At 46.5% G+C, this 22,514-nt stretch overlaps 1 protein-coding gene across 14 annotated transcripts in view; it reads right to left on the bottom strand.

Annotated features, from left to right (window-relative positions):
• Window positions 1–22,514, bottom strand: part of COL6A3 (collagen type VI alpha 3 chain) — a 53,876-nt gene that overhangs the window by 11,214 nt on the left and 20,148 nt on the right. For 12 of the 14 annotated variants that reach the window (XM_010713254.3, XM_010713251.3, XM_019616865.2 and 9 more), the window contains 32 exons: window positions 20,913–21,479; window positions 17,235–17,855; window positions 15,595–16,191; window positions 14,229–14,831; window positions 13,240–13,842; window positions 12,137–12,483; window positions 11,578–11,656; window positions 11,092–11,237; window positions 9,804–9,896; window positions 9,335–9,388; window positions 8,305–8,376; window positions 7,444–7,470; window positions 7,287–7,331; window positions 7,132–7,185; window positions 6,943–7,005; window positions 6,146–6,211; window positions 5,957–6,010; window positions 5,478–5,513; window positions 4,701–4,763; window positions 4,406–4,468; window positions 4,171–4,233; window positions 3,895–3,957; window positions 3,514–3,564; window positions 3,222–3,257; window positions 3,054–3,116; window positions 2,858–2,920; window positions 2,685–2,717; window positions 2,535–2,571; window positions 2,411–2,422; window positions 1,751–2,244; window positions 1,028–1,127; window positions 16–714 (listed from right to left, as the gene is read on the bottom strand). In XM_010713254.3, coding sequence (XP_010711556.1) covers window positions 16–714; window positions 1,028–1,127; window positions 1,751–2,244; window positions 2,411–2,422; window positions 2,535–2,571; window positions 2,685–2,717; window positions 2,858–2,920; window positions 3,054–3,116; window positions 3,222–3,257; window positions 3,514–3,564; window positions 3,895–3,957; window positions 4,171–4,233; window positions 4,406–4,468; window positions 4,701–4,763; window positions 5,478–5,513; window positions 5,957–6,010; window positions 6,146–6,211; window positions 6,943–7,005; window positions 7,132–7,185; window positions 7,287–7,331; window positions 7,444–7,470; window positions 8,305–8,376; window positions 9,335–9,388; window positions 9,804–9,896; window positions 11,092–11,237; window positions 11,578–11,656; window positions 12,137–12,483; window positions 13,240–13,842; window positions 14,229–14,831; window positions 15,595–16,191; window positions 17,235–17,855; window positions 20,913–21,479 — 5,967 coding nt within the window. The remainder of the gene's footprint in view (window positions 1–15; window positions 715–1,027; window positions 1,128–1,750; window positions 2,245–2,410; window positions 2,423–2,534; window positions 2,572–2,684; window positions 2,718–2,857; window positions 2,921–3,053; window positions 3,117–3,221; window positions 3,258–3,513; window positions 3,565–3,894; window positions 3,958–4,170; window positions 4,234–4,405; window positions 4,469–4,700; window positions 4,764–5,477; window positions 5,514–5,956; window positions 6,011–6,145; window positions 6,212–6,942; window positions 7,006–7,131; window positions 7,186–7,286; window positions 7,332–7,443; window positions 7,471–8,304; window positions 8,377–9,334; window positions 9,389–9,803; window positions 9,897–11,091; window positions 11,238–11,577; window positions 11,657–12,136; window positions 12,484–13,239; window positions 13,843–14,228; window positions 14,832–15,594; window positions 16,192–17,234; window positions 17,856–20,912; window positions 21,480–22,514) is intronic. The other 2 variants (XM_010713250.3, XM_010713252.3) reach the window with 1 other exon arrangement.

A 22,514-nucleotide genomic window follows, 5' to 3' on the forward strand; every position in this document is an offset into this window, starting at 1 on the left:
GGATGTTATACTTACTTCTGATAAAAGATGGCAGCAGTCTCCCAAAGCGTAGCAAGGGTTCTTCATGAAGCTCTCCGGGTTTAGAGACCAATTTGAAGAACACGTCATTTGGCTCGCTAGCTAGGCTATAGATATTCTTGACATCCACATTCCTGCCAATGCCCAAGATAACAAACAAGTATCCTTTGCATTTTGCATCAATTACAGCCTCCCGCAAGTCCTCAAGTTCTTGTTTTTCCATTTTTCCAGTTATCATGAGAACTATGACTTTGAGATCCCGAGGGTTTGGTGCACTTTCAAAAATATGAGCCACTGTGTGTTCAACTGCACTTCCCATAGCCATTGTGCCATACAGCTGAGTCATTTGGTTGTGCAAGTAATTAATGATCTTCTGTTTGGATCCATAATCAGTTAATGAAAACTCTGTTTTCACTGGTGGGAAGCTTGAGTTGGTTTCGTGTTCATAAGGAGCTTGCTGGAGAACTGCCACTCTTGCATGGTGCTGAGATATTTTTGGCTCAGAGCTGATTTCCATGTTGCTTATGAGGTGGGAAATGTACTTCTTCATCTCGTTGAACTGCAGGGGTGTGGTGGAGGCTGAGCTATCCATGATGAAGGCCATGTCAGTGTCTACATCTGTCGGGGCTGCCCTCCTGTCTCTGAATACAGGTCTTTGACTGCCGTAACCACAGATGGGATCGGGTTCACACACATCTAGGGCAGAAAAACAGCAGATTAATCACCTGGAGTAACTGAAGATAACCCTCCCTTATCACTGCTGAAAGTCTCTATCATATGATAGAGATATCAGCTGAAAAACAGAGCTTCCATTTACAACTTGGAGAACACCCCTAATGAACAGTGTGCCTTAGTCACAATGCAAATGTGCTCAGCCTAAACGGATCCCTTGTCTTCAGCAGCAAACGAGCTGGCTCCTAGCTGGGCTTCCCTTCTGTACCACTGACAACCAACTGCTGTGCAACCAGAAGGATCTGGCGCAGTCTAGAAGGGAATTTGGATGCTTTACCCAGACAAATATGACAAGTCAAGAGCCTGCGGATGGTGTCGTTCAGCTGGCTGCCGCTGGTTGGGAGAACGATCGCATGTCCAACTGCTGTGTTGTTGATCTGGTTAGATGCAAACAAACAAACAAAAAAAAAAAGATGTTAGTATTGTTGCCTTCTATTATTTTCAACGGAAAGTAGGAGAAGGCAGCCTCGTGGCCAACTCTAAGGGATGCCCTGCACAGCATGCTGGTTTTGGTGTGTCCTATCTGGAGGAGCCTAGTACACCTGATGTCAGTTAGTGGGACTAGTTTAGACATGAAAAGGGTCAAGCACAGTGTTTAGCACGCTCAGTTAGGGCTCTTTTTTCTGCTTTAAATGTATATATCTCAGCTCTCCCTCTATTAAGGATGCTACCATAATTCTGCCTTTCCCCCCATCCATTTTCTGTCTTTCCTTCTCTCTGCAGAGGTGATCATTTTCATACCACACTAAGCATGTGGGGGCTGTGGTCTGGGAAACAACTCATCACAACATCACTAGAGTTTTGCAGCATGCATCTCAGATTTCTCTAACAGACATGCTGGATGAGTTTGCATAGCAATGCTTCTCAGCACTAAGCACTTGAAAGGCCTACAGAAGCCAACCAGCAGCTAGAAGAGCCAAGACAAACATGCCATCAATCTCCCAATGAACTGAACTGAGGTCAGGAGCAGAAAAGGAAAGAAAGGGTGAACAGCCCCAACCTCCAGAGCTCTTTCGAGAACCGCATCCTGCCTGCTGGTGAGGAACACAGGAGTGACCCCAGCGTCATAGAGCTTCAGCACGGCATCGTTGAGCTGCGGGGAGGCTCTCGTCTCCCCGTTGCTGAAAAAGACAGCCACCTTCCTCATGAGGAACCCACTTCGGGCACGCTTGAAGGTGTTCCTGGCCACAAAGGACATGGCAGTCTCCAGGCTGCGTGGCTTTGTGGTCAGGGTTGCCTGGAAGTTTTGGATCTGTTGGAGGAGGCTCGATTTCTTCCTGGCATCAGCAAAGCGGATCTCCGTGGTGACCTCATTGTTGTAGGTGACCAGGGCCACGCGGGCACCTCGAGGGCAGTTGCTCTCAGCAATGGTTAAGTTGCTGACCACTCTGAGCACCGTTTGCTTCATCCTGTTGAAGACATCCCTCCCGACACCTGAGGAGGTGTCAATAGCGAAGGCCAGCTCGGTTGGGAAGACAGGGCACTCCTTGGGACCTGCCAAAAACATGGGTTGGGAAAAAAATTGTGCCCCAGGCAGTTGTCAGGATGCAAGAACCACCTGCTCAGTGAAAGTCAATCATTCGTACCACACGTGTGGGGAAAACAACAGTTCTTGCACACGACAACATCAGGATGCAAAGGACTGAATATGGTAACTTACCATAGCAGCAAGCTGTGAAAAAGATAAGGGGGGGAAAAAAAGCAGTTCAGTCAGTGCCATTCGTGTGATGTGACTGGCATACAAGGGTAGCAATGGGGAATTAGCAAAGCACTGAGGTACTCACGGCATTTATCTTTGATGTTCTGCACAAGAGCACATTGCTTTAGGAAACAGGAAGAGAGAGAGTTAGAAAGGGCAAATAAACATGTGACAGAGCCAACAAAACAATATTTCAAAATAAGAAAAATAAGCATCAAAATGATGCTACACTTACACTGATGGATGGTCCTTTTTCACCTTTAAGTCCCTGTTAATAAAAATAATAAAAATAATTAAGTGTGATATGTAACTTCCATAGGCACGTTTTTCAACCCCTGGCACGCATAGGGACTGTCATATTTGTCATGCAGGCAATGAGGAGACTCCTGGGGTGCAATGAACACTTACAGATGGGCCAGGGTATCCAATCTCTCCCTTCTGACCAGGTGTGCCAGGATTTCCAGCGTCTCCCTAGAAAGAGAAGTCCTCTCTGTGAGTGTCTGCTGCAGGAATCCCAGAAGCATGAGTCAACCCCTAGAGGACATGTACACATCTTCCAGGATGTTCTTGCATAGGGGAAAGACTGTGTCAAAGTAATACTCACTCTGCGGCCTCTGTTTCCTTTAGGTCCAGGGCCTCCAGCACCACCACGGTCACCAGGTCCACCCTGGATGGGGACAAACAGAAATAGTAGCTCTCAATCTGCACAGGTCTTTAGGTCGTGGCTACACTGATTGGAAAAGGAACCCATAGTTCGTGGGCTGCATTGTACCTTGGGTCCTGAGTAGCCAATGAAGCCACGTTCTCCCTGAAAAAAAAATACATATATATAAAGTTTTATTTGAAAATAGGGTTTTAGAAAATGATCCTGTTTCTGTAGATGGATAAGTAACAACAAATGAAAATGATGGAGGAAAAGGTGGGAGAGACTGCAAATTCACCTTACAATTCTGCTCCTCATGTAGTTAACAAAAAGAGAAGAGCCACTCTTTTTGAGGTCTGACTGCTCTTCCTCATCCTTTCTAACTCATGATGATAGGCAGCTGTGTTGAGCACACACGTACCTTTCTGCCTTTAGGACCTGGGCCACCAATTCCATCTCGTCCATCATCACCCTAAAATTGGAAAACAAATGGCATTAATATTCAGTCATACTTGAATATCTTAAAGTTCACAGAGCCTGTGGTATCAATAGAGAAAAACACCAATGCCACAGGCCCTGAAAATTAGTTTTTAGAAAAGTAGTACAAAAAAGTGCTGTTTAAACAACAAGAATGAATTAAAGTCTGCTTAGAATACATACACAAGGTGTAAAACTACACTCATGCCTGGAGGGCATGGGGCTGATTTCCCTCTCTAATATTGTATTTTGAAGAGCAAAAAGTCCACCCGCAACCTAAACTCTCCGCTGTGAAGGCCTGTAGCTGGTCCATGACCACACTTACCATCTCTCCTCGTGGGCCTTGTTGTCCATTCGGTCCCTTGGGCCCAGGATTTCCAGGCTCACCCTGAAAACAGGAGCATCTGTTGAATCATACACCTCACCATCACTGGTGTCTTTTCACAGACCAGTGGTTTTTGCAGCAGAGTCACGTCTGCACCGCACAAACCAATGAAGATGAGTTAATTTTGCTCCAAGAGGTTCACCTCCAGTATTATTTAAATTCCTATGCTCCTCGTTGCTGTTTTGGTTCTGATTCCCAGAGTTCATTAAGACATACCTTTCGTCCCAGTGGGCCGATCCTGCCCCTTTCTCCAGGTGCTCCTGGTTGCCCACCACCAGCCTGGAACAGAAAGGAGAGGCACATTGTCAGTGTGTCAGTACAACCTGCATGGCCATAGGAATCACGTGTCAACCGCTAGGGCTGGTGCCCCTCAAAGCACTGTAGGAAATTCAGTGGGATGTCTGGGCTGAGACCTGCTGGCCCCTGGCTGAGAATGGGCAGAAGGACTCACCCTGGGCCCGGGGACACCTTGCTCTCCCCTGATGCCTGGAGTGCCAATCTGGCCAGGTGGGCCCTGTGCAGAAGAAAGGAGAGATATGTCAACATGCATAGGGAGAGAGACACACCAGCACAACCAGAAACTGGGAGGGAAAGCAAACTCCTCAGCACCCGAGAGGTGGCTTCCGAATACATGACGCCTTGGGAACTGCACACCAATCCCACCAGCCCTCACTTCCCAAGCCCTGGGAAGGGGTAATGCAACAGCACGCTGCCACAAGATGTATGTTTTGCTTTCTCTCACTGACCTGTGGTCCTCTCATGCCTTGTTCTCCAGCTGGCCCTGGCTGGCCAAGTGCACCCTTGGTACCCTGGAGGTGCAGAACAGCACAGGTTAACACAGGACACATGGCAAGGGGCAGGGGATGTCAGGGCATGGAAAGCTGCTTTATGGCTATGTGAAGGGCAGGGGAGAACAGTTTTTATTTGTTTATTTTGTAGAATGAGAATGAGCATGGAAATAGTGGAGAGATTTGCCGCAATCAATGAGTGTCAATCTATACTTGGCTATTATCTATTATCGTTTATGCTTTGACCCAAGTATGCTGCCTGGTCTGGTATGGGAAGCAGCCATCAGCCTGATTTCACAGCAGCAAGAGGGAGCCTGTGGAACTGCAGGGGGATTTGGAGGTGAGACAAAGCAGGGAAGAGGAAGCAAATCCTGCAGAAGGAGGCACCAGTGCCAGACCTGTAGTGTAAATGCTAGGTCATGGCCTGAAGCAGTGATTGAACAGGTGGTGGGAAGGCAGGGGAGCTCAGGTGCAAGCAGTGTACCTGAGTGACTGTAAGGGATGGAGCCAGGATCCACCCCTTCCCAGACCTCTTTTAAGGGTTGGCAGTGGAGGAGCAGGTACCTCACCTCACTGGAGGTCCCCATCTACCTGAAGCCTTCTAAGGGTAAGTAGACTTTTTCCTTTGATTCTGTGTCTGCTGCATTTGGGCTTGTCCTCACTTGCTGCAGACTAGGACTTTGCTACCTGCTATCACTGCTGTGTTTTCTATCACGTTACTATACAGATCCTTACCTTGACTCCTATTGGCCCCCTGCGTCCTGCCATGCCCTGTGAGTACAGAAACAATGGGATATGTTAGGCAAGGATGTAAGCAGGCACACTTCTCTATTGCCTTCAGGATAGCACATCTCCTCTACTTCTTATTGCAAAATTGATTTTGAATAGTTTACTGGGGACAGAGGGAGAGAGAAATCTATGCTCCATGTTGTGCCAGCTATTGCAAACCAAGCTTTGGCATGTTTTCTCCTTCATTGCAGCCCCTTGTCCCCATACATAGGTGAGTTGCTCAGTCACATGCATAGCAGTGTGTTTTGCTTCTGCCAAGGTGCTAGCAGCAGCAAAACACATCCCAGCTATATGTTTTCCTTTTGAGTGTGGTTCTTTTCTCCCTACAACTGTCGCTTCTGACACTTGTGAAATTAATCAAATGGGAAGCCAGGAGAGGATGGAGATGTTTTTGAAACAGCAGCCCTGCAGATCCAGCATCTCACCTGCCTCCCGACTCCTCCATCTGGGCCTCTCTGCCCTGCGGGTCCAGGCTCTCCCTAAAGGAAAATGCACAAGGGGTGAGATAAATTCAAGGAGCTCGCACCTTTTTTGGCAGCATCTTTTTCTCTTACTTTCTCTGTCCCACCTCATTGTGTAAACAAAAACAACAAAAGACAACAAAGAAGCTTTACCATTTGTCCGATTTCACCCTTTTGGCCTCTGGTTCCCCGCTGAGTATTATCTGCTCCTGAATCTCCCTGAAAGCAATGGAGCAATGAGAAACAGCTGTGTGAGCAAGACAAGAAGCTTGGACATCACAAATTGCTCTGATATAGCTCGTAACCAACAATTTCTTTTTTTCCTCTTTTTGACTGAATTAAGTGAAGTGCACAGTTCTGGTGGTTTGAGGCAACCATGGCTTTTCAGCTGAGAAATAATAACATTGAGAAGAGAAAGGGAATTTCTAAGAGATTGAAGCAATGAGTGACAGCTTGGTATCCTGAGGCATGTGTTCCCAATCTTTGGGTCCTTTGTCTGTTACTGGACCTACCCCTTGCCCATTCAATAGCAAATATCCCTTGGTAGTGTCTTGTCATAAAACCACTGCACAATCAGAAGGCTTTGGGCTCTCAGATTTACCATTTCACATAGCTCTCCTCCTCAACCAGGACAGGTTGTTACACAAAAACAAGCTGGCCTGAAAGTTTGTCTTTGAGAACTCACTGTAAGAGTTGTCCTGGTTCCAAGGGCAGGGAGGCTTCTTGTGGCACAGTAAGTGGGCAGGGTGCATAGACTGAACAAGCTCATGCATTATAAACCACTGCCAACAGCATCTGGGCTTCAGGCTACAAGGCTGAGAGCTGTTGCTTCTGGTCCAGCAGCATTCAGTAACCCTGAGTACATGCTCACTGCTTGCAGAAGACACCTCTCCACCCCTCCCCCTAAGACTTGAGTGAGGAGATTGAGAAGCTCCCTCAGCAATGCTTACCGGGTCTCCACGGAGCCCACGGTCACCTCGCTCTCCTCGTTCACCTTTGGCTCCTTTATTACCCTGGGGGAAAGGAGGGAGAGTTAGCAAGAGCCTCCACCAGCTCCCTAGCCCCAAAGGGAGCAGAGGACCTTCCACCCTCTCCATGCTCCCTTTCTCCCTTTGTAATGGTCTGTGACAAACACCTACCCTCCTGCCAGAGAACCCCTTCTCTCCAGAGGAACCAGGCAAGCCTTTGTCTCCCTGTGAAAGAGCAGGAGTATTTTAGGAGAGTGCTTGCTATTTCCATGGCTTTTTCACCTGAACATCACGTTATAAAGAGAAGTGTGCTGGGAATGACTGACCTCTTCTCCATCAATGCCATCCAGACCCATTTCTCCCAGTTCACCCTGCAGAAGAGATGTGGGGGGCAAATGGTCACCAAAGAAAAAGAGGACCAGGGAGGGGGATGCTGATGCATCCTCACGCTCACCACTGTGTGAGGAGGATATAGTTCCATACCTTCTCTCCTGGGAATCCCCGAGAACCCTAAAGGGATGAGAAAAAGGAGTTAGTGTGCTGCTCTCTGGGCAATCTCTGTGGATGGTGGTGGGGAAGAGGGGCAGACCCAGAGCCAGGATGGGCTGGGATGGACAAGGTGTTCTGCAAGGGGGTTAACAATCCCTCACTTCTCCTGTGCAAACCTTCAGCTGTCTGCTGACCACTCATACTGAGATAAAATATGTGCATCATGGGTTTTAGCCAGCTGACCCAGTAAAATAGTTTATTCCATAGACGTAACTCTTTCTCCATAGATAATGAGTTGGATTACCACTGACTTTGCTTTTTCCCTACGCCCCATCTTAAATGGATCCAGACCTCGGGGGCCACAGAGAGCATCAGTTTTGTCCAAGGCTGGGCAGCTTTTTAAAGACTCCCAGTAGCTCAGCTGCAACTAATGGGCCTTGGTTCAGGCACTCCTGTACTCCCTGCCAGAGAATCCTGCTGTCAGAGCAAACGGTATGAAACAGCACTTTCATATCACTGAATATTACCCACGGATATTAAATCTTTCACCACCTTTTCTAGCTTGTGGCACGGCTGCTGTCCTGAGTCTTGGCTCAAGGATCCCCTCCAAAGCAGCAGTAATGGCTCACTTTTTCTTCCCCCTCTTCAACACCAAATCCTGCCTGCAGGTTGAGCCTGGATTAGCAGTCTCTTTTTTGCTCCTCAGAGCCATGTGATACACACTGGGAGCTTTGATGCGTGGTCAGGTGGACGCTGGTGTGGACTTTGTGTCTGCTGCACAACATTCTAAAGCAGCAGTGGACTTCCCCCAGCTGGATGCAGTATCTGTGCCATGCAGGCTCCTTCCAGGCATACCTTGGTTCCTCTGTGCCCAGGGCACCCTTGGAAGCCCTGTGTCCCGTTCACTCCTGGAGGTCCACGTTCACCCTGTGCACAGAGGAGAAAACAATGGTCAAGGTTTGCCTCTGCATGCATATCTTTATCTATTGCACTTATTGGCAAGCGAGGGAGGTACTTTATCCTAAGCCACAGAGAATTAAGTTTTGAAGGTCAGAGTTCAGACAATGCACTAGGACTATCTCTTGTCCTCAGCATTCATCGTATAGAGGTCATCCTTACTGCTCGGAGAGACGCATCCTTGCCAAGCTCTCAACTTTGAGAGATCTTCCTCCTTCCAAAAAATGACAAGAACCCCTCAGAGCTCAACAGAGACGACTAACCCAATCCTGACCTTGCATCTGACTGCAGAATTTGGCCCCTGCTTGTGATATTGGGAAAAGGAGTGCACCATCAGCCCCTTGGCCTCAGCTTCACCCCCTGGGCGTGATGCGTGGGGAGATGTTTGTTCCAGCATTGACACGGGATTCGTGAAGTAAGAGTTTGGAAGAAGCCGTGCTAAGAAGAAATCATAGGACTCATACTGGCTGTCACCGTGATGGATTGGAACACCCCTTTGTGGTCTGACACTTGGACTTGTTCGGCTCTTCCAGCTGCATTCAATATGGGTACTTTGGAGTAGGCTTTGTGGCTTTAATGCAGCTGAAGATTTTACTGTGTTGGTGCTTGCTGTGTCCACAACACCCTGCCCTGCTTGGAGGTAGCTGGGACCAGCTGCAAACCTCCCCAGCTGCCTCTAAGGAACAGCACAGAGCCAGGTCAGCCTGCAGCATGGGAGCTATTCCCCACTGCTCTCAATGAGCAGCCGGGACCTGGACCAGCAGCTCAGCCATCACATGGGAAGGACACAAAGTCCTGCCTGCTCTCTTGTCATCCCACCCCCGCATCCCCTGCAGAAAGTATTTAGAAAAAGGCCTCTGAATGCTTTGCTGTGGTGAGGTCTCTGATTTGAGCAGTACTGAGTACTTGGAACAGAGCAGTCACTCACCGGTCCTCCTTCATCTCCAGGATAGCCTCCGTAGCCAATATCACCTGTAGCACCCTAGGAGAAAATACAAAGCATTTTTTGTTTTCATCCTAGTGCTGCGAGCCACCTCTAAATTGACATTTAGGATTTCAGCACACAGCATCTGCATGATCGCCTCCATAAACAAGGCAAGGAAAGCAACCACCCTGCTTTGGTGTCCCCAGGTTGTCTTATGGGATGCTTTTCTCTCCTTCCCTCCTGCCCTCCCTTCCATATCAGTTGGTTAACAGCACACAGGCTGTGAGAAAAAGAAAGAAGAGCAGTTCTCAACTGCTGTGGATGGCCCAGAGGCAATTTTACAATGGAGGGGAGGAGTGAGAGGAACACAACCTCCCCGTGAGCACCACCCAGTGCAACGTGCACAACCTGCATGTCCACCCACCCATCACCGCCATGTCGGATGCTGTCCTCTTCAGATGAAGTGACCTACCTTTGGTCCTATGGGGCCGGGAAGACCTCTGTCCCCTCTCTGCCCTGAGCACTTGCAGTGGACCCCACAGCACGTCCTTTCTGCAATGTTATCCTGTGAGAAAACACAGATGGCACAACTGAATGTTGGGTTCTCTCCACCAGAAAACAGTCACAGCAGTGTGAGAAAGAGGTGTGTGATGGCATAAAGATTAGATTGCTTGTTTAGGGGATATCAACATTCTGCTTGGGCAGTAGTCACAGAGGGCATTTAGTAGGAGACCAGTCCCCAGAACGGTGCCTGTCGCTGAAGAGAGCAATCTCATCTCTGTAGAAACAAATCCAAGCTGTGGAGTAGGGCAGGAGAAAGCAGTTCACCAGCAATCCACGGGCTGAGAACAATTAGCAAGCACGCAGCAAGAGGAAAAAATAAGAAGATATGAATTCAGAGAAATCACAGCTTGGTTTTGCATCATCCACTAGAAAGAAAAAATCCTTTTCTTTGCCAAGTACATTGCTGGCTGCAGATGCCTCCTGCCAGCTTTGCACATTTACATTTTGAAAGGATTTTCCTAGTCAAAAGAACTACACGGGGATGGGCTGAAGAGTAGCTCTTATCCCAAAAACCATGGTTCACTTCCAAGTGGCTGCACTTGGCTCTGCAGAGAAGGGCCCATCGAGGTTGTAATAGCGGATTAAGCCTAATTTTTATTAAAGCTGCTGGAAAAGGAGGTTAACAAATCTAGAGCAGATGTGAAGTTAGGGGGAGCTGCACGTGTAAGGGATGATAGCAAATTAGTTTTCAATAGGCTCGAGAGAGGATATATACATGGAGTGGAGGTAAATTTATGAGCTTCTACCTGGAAGAAAAAGAACTACCGTTTGTAAGAAACACGGCTAACACATAGGTACTGTATCAACTCCAGGAAGAAACCTAGAAAGTTATATTTATGCAGGAGATTTAGCACTGACAATGCATGATGGTGCATCACCCTCAAGCCTTTAGTTTGGTGCTGGTGCATATGTGGATTGTTAAGCTGTTCCATTTGATTTAGTCTCAGTGGGCTTTGTGCTTTGCAGCCTGAACGGGAGAAGCCTTACTGCAGGAATGGCACAGGACAGAACAGCACCAGGATCTGCTTTTCATTAATTTGCTATGGCATCTGTATAAAGAGCAGACATGAGCTAGGGAGGGGGAATGGCCGGAGCCAAGAGGGTGTGATTCAGCGGCACTCCAGACCTGCAGCACATCCAGCCTTTGGCTTTTCCCCAGCATTGCAAGGCAGCGCTGCCTGTGCCAAGTGACTTACAAGCTGCTCTGCCAACTCGAAATCCAAGTCCAGGAGATTAACTCTCAGCGGCCTGTTGTAGGTGAAACCCCGCCCGAACTCCAGCTGCATCACTTCCTCAAAGTTTTTCACTCGATCCAAGCCAACGAAGAGGAGAGCATGGACACCTGAAAGCAGAAGGAGCTGTGATGAGACACGGTGCTCTGCAGAGCGTGCACAACCTCACCTGCAAAGCGGGGTTGTTCTCAGCCTCTCCAGTTGCAAATGGAAGTTTTTTGACCAAGAACAAATACACTTGGTGCAAGTTCCCCCCATACTTAGGTACTAGCTGGTATCTAAATATCACGGGAAGGTGATGAAAAAACAGCAATATGTGTACAAGTCACTGACGTACTGAAATCCTTATTCAGTGCTATCAAAACATGGCTGATCAGTGAAAAACAGTGTTAAAGCATGTGACATGTTAATGCGGCCTCCATCGTCACTTTCTCAAAAAGTAAAAATTACCTTGTCTACGCAAATCAGCCGAGGCAGTCTTCATCTGATCCAAGGAGTCGTCTGTACCATCTGTAAAATGGATTACCACCTGGGAGAGAAACAAATCGACGTTGGGACCTGGAGATTTTCTGGTGTGAAATCACAGAATCATTCAATCATAGATCAATCATAGAATTCTTGGAGTTGGAATGCAATCGTGAGCAACCTGGAGAGCCTTCGTCCAAGGGAGATTTTGTCCAAGCTGAGATGGGAGAATTGCTCCTCCTTTCCCAACTTTGCTGGACATGAGTCTATGCATTTCTGTGCCAGATTTATGTGCATCGTATCAGACAGGTGTGAAAGGTGTGTGGCCAAGCAGTGCCTCTGGGCCCTGGCTGCTCAGCAATGACCAGGGCAGGGCACTGACAGTGCTGGGAGGCCACAGGGAACAAGCAGGTGACCAAAAGTCAGGTTTTTTCTTATGAATACACTTTATTGACCAAAATCAAAGAGCAGCCTTCCTTCTCAACCAAAATATACCAGAGGGCAGCTTTCCTGTCCAACACTATCAGCCTTGGTTTTGACTTACCTTGGTGCTGCCAGAGGGTGCTGATCTGAACTTGTTCTGGTAGGATTTCAGCGTCTCAGCTGTGAGGAAATAGGGTCCGCGGGTGCGCATGCCTTGGAACCTCTCAAAGAGCTCAGGCTGGTACTCAGAAAAGTCCAATCCCTCCACGGGTCCCCCCCGGGACTGGGCCATGATGGCCACCCTGACATTGGGCGCCTGGCTGCCAGTACAGCTGATTTTCTGCATCTGTGTTATTCTGTTCAGCACAGCCTCGACCCTGGACTCCAGCCCTCTCTGGGAATTGAAGATGTTTTGGCCGGCTCCGACATCTGACACATCGAAGCCAAGAATCACATCTAAGTCGCAGTCTGAAAGGGAAACGTGGAAAGAGAGGAGAGCGTCACTGTTGAGCAATGCAACAGATGATTTTCAAGCAACAGTGACAGAACCAAAGAATGGCTGAAGTGGGAAGAGATCTCTAGGTACCTCTGGCCCAACCCCAGCTCCAGCAGAGACAGAGCAGAGTGCCCAGCACCACATCAAGGTCACTTAGAAAGGTCTCTACAAGTTTCTACAGCCTCTCTGAGCAACCTGTGCAAATGTTCAGACTTCCCTAATCCTGTTAGACATTGGGTGGAAGGTTGGACTAGATGATCTCAGCGGTCTTTCCAACCATCACTATGATTCTATGATTTCAACAGATGGTCTCTGAACAAAGAAATGCTACTGTTTGATATACAAGTTCTGTGGACTTCCTCTCATCACAGCAACCATAATCTGGGTCAAACAGGATCAGACAGGCAGGAGCCCCTCTGATATAGCAGCAGAGGGTCAGTAGTTTGGGGCTAGCCCATTCCTGAGGTGAAGCCATCTCCATCAAGCAGTGTCTCCTATCTCCTGTGCCACAGCCTGTCCTATCTTTAATTCTTCCACAATTGCAGTCCTGAGGTGACAGTGCACAAGTCATTCATGTGCTGAAGCTCCTGTACAAAGGGCTGATCACCACGTTCTTGGAGGAGGTCCAAGCTCATGCCTGGACTCAGCTATAGGCAAGCTGGAGGAGTCCATCAAAATGGACTCCAACTGGGAGTAACCTGAACATTTTATGCAAGGATGGTGCTTACCTCTCGTCACGTCTGTTGTTCCTGGGCACAGTTTCTCCTCCATAGCAGCTGCCAATGTAACCAAGACCTGCTCATTCAGTTCAGATAACTCCTGAGCTGTCGACACTCTGAAGCTCGTGGCACTCTCGCTGGCCAACTTGCTGACTTCCTCCAAGTCGATGTTCCTTACGCCAACTGCAAACACCTTGACACCTTTCTGTGCGACTTCCATGGAAGCACCCTGCCCATCATCTGAAGATTTCCCCCCTGTGATGATGAAGGCGATCTGAGGCACCCTCTGGTCAATTCGGCTGCCGGCCTCCTTTACAAAGTGTTTTGCCTGAAGGTGCCTGATGGCTGCACCAGTGTTTGCCACTCGGCCACCTTTGTAGATCACTTTGTTGATGGCATCTAAAATCTGAGGTTTGGTGGAGTAATCCTTGAGGAAAAACTCATCAGTGACATCAGAGTTGTACTGTGCCAGTCCTACCTGGATGGAGTCACCATCCTCATAGATGGCATCCACTATAGAATACACAAACTGGAGAACTTCCTGGAAGTTATCTCTTCCCAGGTTGATGGAGCCATCCAGCAAAAACACAATGTCAGCCTGCTTTTTGCCTCCTGAAAAAGAAATTACAAAAAAATCAAAATGGCTAATCATTGTTTGCGACATTTATAATACTTATGGTGCTTAGTGCTATGTCAGATAGCATTGCATTTCTCTCTCCTTTCAAACTTCTAAGCTTTGTTGGTCTTTGGAGTGATTTTACATGCATACATGATAAAACCTTTTACACAATGTTTTTATTACACCTCATGTTTTCATGATAGCCTCATCTCTTTTCAAATTCTATGCTTTCCTGTGATCCACAAAATCATCTTCAAAGTGTTCTTCAAAGCAACTTAACTTTTGGGGATTAAAAAGAGTTATGGAGCCATTTACACATTGTACAAACTCTGTCTGTGTTATATTGAGAAAAGCCTGCAGGATACATTAGCAATCTTACCAGGTCCTGGATATCCGGGGCTTTCTGTTGTAGGTACTGGAAGCTCTTCAAGAATGTTCTGCACCCTTCTTTCTAAAGTGGGCAGCCCCGTGAAGTCCTGTACTACAAGCACACGGCCAGGATCATTGGTAATGACCTGCAACTGGTTCCTGTCTACATTCCTGGCTCCTACACCCAGAGGTTGAATACTCGTTGAAGAAATCACATTAGCAGGCCTGTTGACATCATCCTGGGACTGATCTCCAAGGATGACAACTAGATGCTGGGGCACTCCATCTTCTATCCTGCTCCCTGCAGACTTGATGAAGTAGTTCTTCACCACGTAGTCCAGGGCTTTGCCAGCGTTCACGGGGTACCCTCCTCTAAGCCGTAAGCGGCGGATGGCTTGCAATACGGCGTTTTTAGATTTGTGGGTTTTCAAGAAGAACTCAGGGAAGACGTTATTGCTGAACTGAACCACTCCAATCCGCACTTTGTTCGGCCCAACATCAAGCTGCTGAACGATTCTGCTGATGAAATCCCGAATGTGAGCAAGCCCATCAGTCCTAACGCTGTCGGAGCTATCAATAAGGAAGACTACATCCTTTTCCTCACCAGAAACATCTGCCGGGAAGCAAAAAGAGGGGAAATTATTTGTGCGCCAAGTCTTTGCTTAGACTTTTCTGCAGGATTTCTGTGCTATATCTTCTCAGGTAATGTAAAACTGCATGGTATATTTTACCCAAATTTAGGCACGGTGCTTTGTGGAGCTCATCCACAAGGGCTTGTTTGCAAGTGCATGCATGCATTAGTGACTTGCCTAATATTCTAAGCGTGTACTACTCAGACCCTTATCATCTGAGGGTGGTGATGCATTGGAACAGGTTGTTCAAGGAGGTTGTGGATGCCCCATCCCTGGAGGCATTCAAAGCCAGGCTGGATATGGCTCTGGGCAGCCTGGTCTGGTGGTTGGCAACCCTGCACATAGCAAGGGGTTGAAACTGGATGAGCATTGTGGTCCTTTTCAACCCAGGCCATTCTACAGTTCTATGATTCTATGATTATCCGTTTCATTCTTCAACACTCTTGTCTGCATTTGGCAATGTTTCTAGCTCTGTTTTGCCAAAGACTTATGTCTTTCTCTTAGTGAGCCACTAAATGGGAACATGCAATCAAGCACCTTGCAGTCTTTGACTTGAAAATAAAAATAAGTTATATATTTAGGTACTAAGGAAAAATTTCTGCATGTTTAGATGTGGTCTCCAAAAGCAGTATGTGTGCTGCCCCCACTTTTAACTAAGAAAAGAAGGAATTGAAAATCGTTTACCCAGTAGTGTAATATTTACTTGAATAGCAACAGAGGCAGCTGGTAATGACAGGGTCTTACCTGGAACTGTCACATCTCCCAGGAGTTGTCTGATTTGGTCCGCACTCAGGGTTTCAATAGGAGCCAGCAGCTTCTGTTCAAGGCTGGGCAGTTCCTGGAAGCTGGAGACTTGGAACACATAATCAGGGCTAAGGGAAATCTGCACCATCTCCTCAGGATCCATGTTCTTTGCGATGACCAGAGGTGCCACTCCTACTTGTTTGACTTGCACCGATGGGAATTCTAAGTCATCATCAGACTTGCGGGAGGAGAGGATAACCAAAAACTGAGGGACACCCTCTTCTATGCGGCTCCCAGAGGGACGGGTGAAGATGGTTTTTGCCACAAATTCAAGGGCTTCTCCCATGTTCACCTGCTGGCCACCCCGTGGCCGCAGCCGCCTCACTGCACCTTGCACCTCATCCTTGGTGGAATGAGCATTGAGTAGGAACTCCACATGGGGATGTTCACTGAACTGGACCACTGAAACCCGGGTGGTGTCAAAGCCCACATCCAGGTTGTTCACTATCCTCTCAATGAGGTCACGGATAAGGTAGAACTCCTGGGCGGCGTAGCGGGAGCCATCGACCAGGAACACAATATCCCTCTTCGCACCCGCTGTGGAAAAGAAAGAAGGAGTCAAAAGATGTTATCAAGCATTGCTTATGGAGAGCAGCTAATGTCATCATCATCTACATCACTGGCCTATGCTTTGGGAAAAGGCCTGTTGTTTCTTCCCTTACGATTTCTCCTGGGAGCCCCAGAGACTAGGCCAGTCTACTAGGCACATCCCGAGGCAGTGCAAGAACAGCAGTTTCGAGAGAAAAGGAAGCAAGAGAGAGCAAGAGAATCTTAGAACATTAATTCCCAGTGGGATCTACACACAAGGAAATGTAGCATGGTGATCCTTACTCAGGGCAGGCTGCCACACAAGCCATTCCTCTTTCCTTGTCTTTCTCCTCTAAGATAGATTTTATCCCATGATTCTCTCAGTAATTCAGGTCAGAGTCTGAATTATCACTGAATATTACATTGACAAGTGGGGCTTGGGGAAAACAATCTGACTTTGAAGGGAAGGAACAGATAGAGTAGAATGGTGAATTTCGAAGGGATTGATTTGGGTTGGGTATCCTTCATGCCCTCAGGACGAGTGAGTGCTGGCTGGAATTCATTCAAAGTGAGACCAGAAATGGAAGTTTCTGATTCTTTTCCATTTTCCTTTCCCCCTGTGAATGAGCGTAGCAAATGTTAGACACATCAGAAGAAGGTCTTAAATTTAGCAGAAAGGTGACGTTGGTATGTAGTTGTGTGATGGAATCCCTGTAACATCTAAACGATGCCATTTCCTTTTTGGGAGGAATAGTACGGACTGAAATAACAGTTCATTGAATTAAAATAAGATTAAAATCCTGGCATCCACTTTGTGTGTCTTCCATGTTGATGTAACATGGATCACTTTGTAGGACTGTGATTAAGGGTGGGTCAGCTTAATGTCACAGCTCCTACTAACCCTAAGTACATCAGAAAATACATTAACAGTGAGACCAAGGTGGATGTAGAGCCGTGACCATCTCTGCTTTTCTGTTTGTGTTGCAACCATGATGTTACTAAACATCATATTTTGCCGCTGGCTCTTGGTGCAGACACAAACTTCTTCTCACCTGGGCTGGGTGATGTAAAAACCAGATCAGGGGCAAGTGACTCTATTTCTTTCTTGGTCAGTCGGATGACTCTGTTGGACACGGCCTGTTGCACTGAATCCAGCTGGCTGAAGTCAGGTACAGAGATAGCAAAATCCGGGAGGAAGGAAATCGTCTGAAGCTCTGTGAGGTCGGCGTTTCCAATCCCAATGCCGAAGGGCACTGTGCCACTCGTCTTGAGGACCACCGAGGGCCTCCTCACATCATCCTGGGATCGGTCAGCAGTGAGCAGGATCAGGAACTGCGGGACGCCCTCAGCTATCCTGCTGCCACTCGACACGGTGAACACGTTCTTGATGAGATAGTCGAGGGCTGCTCCAGTGTTCAGAGGAGATCCTCCCATAATTGTCAGAGCCTGGATGGCACTGACTAAATCGGCTTTGTCTTCATAGGCATCCAGCAAGAACTCAGGTTGTATGACGTTGCTGTACTGCACAATGGCCACACGGACCTTGTCACGGCCAATATCAAGGCTTTCGACAACTCTTTCCACAAAGGTCTTCAGGAGAGGGAAACCTCTTCTGACACCATCCGAGCCATCGATTAGAAACACCACATCCTTCTTCTCACCTCTCTCAACTACTGTTTGAGACAAGTAAGGGAAGGGAGAATAAGTGAGATTCTCTTTTGAAGTGATTGTTCTCTGAATTCATTGAACCAAAGGAGTACAGAAGTGTAAGGAGAGGACAGCGAGGTGTCAGAATGGGTTTTTCAGTTAGTTTGCAATAGGGTGCAATCCCTGGTGAGGAGGCAGATGGGTGGAAGTTGGTGGAAACTACAGTGCAATGTCTGCAGTGCCTTATCCACCAAGTCATAGAATCATAGACACATAGGAAATAGGGTGCCAAGGGCCTCCAGGTGTCATCCTCTACCTGAGGGATTTTGGCTGACAGATAAATCTGGTTTTCAGAAGGAAATGTCTTTCTATGATTACTGCAGAGGGGGTGCTGACAGGGAGCCAGCAGACAGGGAGACAACAGCTTTTCTCAGGCATCACTGACCTCAGAGAAAGATGATCCTGCACATGCCCAGACAAAATAAGAACTTGCCGAAAAGCACATCCAACTGAAAATGCTGAGCTGCTTTTCTGAAATACAAGTCACTGTGTTTGTTTTTTGTTTTTTGTTTCTTTTAAGTTTGAACTTTCTTCAAGGGCAAAGAATAATAATGGTGAGCTAACACTCAGTATTTATTATTTATATAACTCAGAGATCAGGCAAATTGTTGTTGAATTCTGCTGTTGGCTAATGGAATTGCAAAACTTTGGCTCAGCCACACAGAAAACATCACTGCATTTCAAACATCAAGCAGAAGAATGGCATCCCCATTGCTTTTTCATAGCAATGGTCATTGGGACAACAGGGGCATGAACTGTTCCCCTGAAGGAAATGTTTTATGTTCATGAATGCTTGAAATATAAAAAGTTATCAAGGGTAACTGAAATCTTAATACAGACTTCAGGAAAAGCTTATTACGTAGGAAGAATGTCAGAAATTTGGTAGATTAATACATAGGGCTGGAATATTAAAATAGCTTGTTGAGCAAGGCAAGTAGGAAGAGGGAGCAGACACTGCCTGGCATATCCTGGTTTCATATAGCTCTTCTGAAGCTCAGGAACAGAGGAAAAGAGGCCTAACAAAAGTCTCTAGGTAGAAGAAAAATTATGTGTACACTGATGAGGTGGGTCAAGAATACTAGGAAAAGGAGGTGGGTGCAGCTCCTGGGGAGCAGCTAGTGGAATTGGTTGCAGTATCTTGTTGTCAAAGGAATTTTAAACCCTCAGTCTGCTGGGATTAGTTTGCAGAATGCAAGCTTCTTAACAACATTAAAGACATCTAGCTATCCCTCTGAAAAACAGTGTAAATCAAGAGCTCTTCATGGAGCATGAGAGGATTGACATAAAAGCACAGATGGGATCAGATTACTAAGAAGTAATACTCCAAACCAGCACAGAGAAAATGAGAATGGCCAAAAGCACAAACTGAGATCTAGCAAGAAGCATCTGCAGTAGCAGAGATCTGATTTGTAAGTAACTTGCAATAAAAGGAAGATCAAAAAGAGCCTGGTCATCCACAAAGTGAAGGCTCCAGGCAGACAATGCCAACATGGGCAAAATGTTTAATGCCTTTTAACTTCCACCTCCCAAATAAAAGTACAGATACTTCCAGCAACAATGGGATATGGTTTCTGTCTCATGTAAGAGAAGATCAGCTTAAGAATATTCAAATGTCCTTATTTATACCCTACTTTTCAAACAAATTGAGCCTAATGAACTAATCTTAGGAGACTGAGAAGGTTACACAGCTAGAGACATAATGACTAAGAAAAGACATAGAATTGTTTGAGTTGAAAGGGACCTTTAAAGGCCATCTAGTCCAACTCTTCTGCAATGAACAGGGACACCTACAGCTCCATCAGGTGTCCAGAGCCCCATCCAGCCTGACTTTGAGTGTCTGCAGAGATGGGGCATCCACCACCTCTCTGGGCAACCTGTGCCAGTGCTTCACCACCCTTGTATACATGGCAAGCTGAAAGTGAATGAAAGGTGGTCAAACAAAACACAAGAAAGAGCTAACACCTGTATTCCTTCTGAATTGAAAGAGATGTACGTGGATTAAGCCGTAACAAGAAAGGCAGAGGATTGACACTTATGTCAAATATCTACCAATGAGGATATTCCATCAATTGCATCGATTGATTAGAGAGGCCAGAGGAATTTTCTGTACTAGAAGGATTTTCAGAACAGGTTAGAAAAGTGTCAGCCAATTCTGGACAAGCAGATCCTCTTGGGGAAGTGGATGTGTAGCAGATGGCACCCTGAGATCTCTTCCAGCCCTATTTCTTTTGTATGTTTCTATGATTCTAAGTCCATCTGCCCATGAAGAGATGATGTGGAAGTCATTACAGTTTTCCTTGTCTCCACCTGCTGTTGGAAGACAGGTCAACTCTCAAATTATGGTTGCCTTTGGGAAATCACCCAGTTGCACAGTTTCCAGTACTGCGGTTTCAATTTCTGATAGATGTGATTCTTTTGTGATATGTTATGTTCTTTAATTCATCCCTTTTCAGCAGGTGAGCTTTTAATAGTAACTGTGTGAAGATCATCTGATTTATTGGTGCCTAGGTACAAAATGTAAAGACTGCTGTTATGCCCTTTAAGTAATAGAGAAAGAGTGAATAAGGGGGGGTTGTGTTGCGGGATCACACTGACTCTACAGTGCTTCTTACACCCTATCACTCCTCCAGGAAGTGGTGAATAGAAAGAGGAATTGAGATAAGCCTTAATTTGCTCCTCCAAGTCCTTGCCCAGCACTGTATTTCAATTTATTTAACTAGGGCAATGGGTCTGTTACTTCATGCTTATACCATCATTTACGCATCAGTAACAGCATTTATTGCAGCTCTTGCAGCTGAACAAAAGGCTTTTTCCTTTAATGGAATGACTCATCTTTAAAATTCAGTTTGGACCTTAGTGTTTGCTGGATCAGGGTGTGACCAGAGGAAAATCCAAGTACAATAGCAGTTTCTACATAATCATTTTAAACATCACCAGGCCCAAGTGCCCCAGTTACTGAAAAGAAGGGGCCAAATGGTAATTCTCAGCCCCTTGGAAACCACAGAAACCATGGGGCCTTGTACCTGTTGGCTGAAACTGGATAGTTTTCAGTAGGTTCACTATGTTTGCCTGGAGCTCTGAAATCCGAGGAAGGGATTCCACATTCAGAATGAACTGTGGGGCGTAAGCTATCCTTTCCAGCTCTGATAAATCAGCGTTTTTGGCTTTGATAGCAAAGGTCACAACTCCAGCTTCCTTCAGAGCTCCCGATGGTCGCTCCACCTCATCATTTGATTTCCCAGCAGCGAGGAGGACCAAGAACTGTGGAATGCCTTCTTCAATCCTGCTTCCAGCTTCCTTCACAAACAGTCTCCTCACGGCTTCATCGAGCGCGACTCCGATATTCAGCTGCTTCCCAGTTTTTAACCTCATCCTTTTCACTTTCAGAAGCATATCTTGCTTAGATGGGAGTTCAGCAAAGTCAAATTCAACTTGGATGTTGTCACTGAACTGAGCCACAGCTACTCGTGTGGCGTCAGGACCCACGTTCAGGTCAGAAATGACTCTGTGTATAAAGTCCCGGACAGCAGGAAAGCTACCCAAGAGGTTGGCTGAACCATCAATCAGGAATAAAATGTCTTTCTTGCTTTCTAGAATAAATTCACAAAGGAAAAGAGGGAAAGAAAAGATATGAAGGCATGTTTCTTCTTAAATTTCACCCTAGAAACTTCTCTCTAAATCAGATGGATTTCAATATGCAAAACAAGTGATTCCCATTTACCAAAGTATTCAGAGATAATAGGATTAAACAGTACCTTTGATGCGTTTATCTGATAAGGAAAGGTAAGTAAGGACACCTCTCAGTAAATTCAAGCACCAGGATCTCACATCATATAGCATATCATATACTTGTATCATATCATGTCAGTCATATCATAAATTGGCCATTTTGGAATAGACCAGTGACATCTATTCTAGCAACCTGCTGACAATAGAGGCATGAAGTACAACAGAAGTGGAAGGGTTTGTTGGTTTTTTTTTGTATTTAAAGGCTCGGTAAGTGATGAATATATGTTAGTTTATACACACAAACATAGCATATTTTCCATGTTCTCTTAGAGTATTTCTCTCAATTGCATCGCAAGGCAGTCAAATCCTGAGGTGAGTTATGACTTTGGGAGTTGGAAATTTCTGTTACCCATTATCAATGGCTCTTTTAGTTTCATCAAGCATCCAAGGCAAAACCAAGCACTTCATATTTGTGCATCTCAACATCTGCTGTGTTAATCTTAATGACCTCCTTTCCAGCCTAAACTATTCTGGATATTCTTGTGTCTTTGTATGTGTATAGCCATAGTGTAGTGGAAAAGCTAAGCCATGGCCTGAAGCAGTGATTGAGCACCTGGCGGAAGGCAGGGCCGACCCAGGAGAGCTCAGGTGTATGCAGTGTACCTGAGTGATTGGAAGGGGTGGAGCCAGGATTCACCCCAGACCTCATTTAAAGGTTGGCAGTGGAGGTGAGGGTATATCATTGGAGATCCCTGAGACCTTCTGGAAGTAAGCAGCTTTCTCCCTTTGTTTCTGCATCCACTGCTGCTGCACTTGAGCTTATTCTCGCTTGCTGCAGCCTGAGACTTTGCTACCCTGCTGTCACTGCTGTCTTTTCCATCATGTTATAGAGTTAC

The sequence above is a fragment of the Meleagris gallopavo genome, chromosome 7, assembly GCF_000146605.3.
Source record: "Meleagris gallopavo isolate NT-WF06-2002-E0010 breed Aviagen turkey brand Nicholas breeding stock chromosome 7, Turkey_5.1, whole genome shotgun sequence".
Classification (NCBI taxonomy): Eukaryota; Metazoa; Chordata; class Aves; order Galliformes; family Phasianidae; genus Meleagris; species Meleagris gallopavo.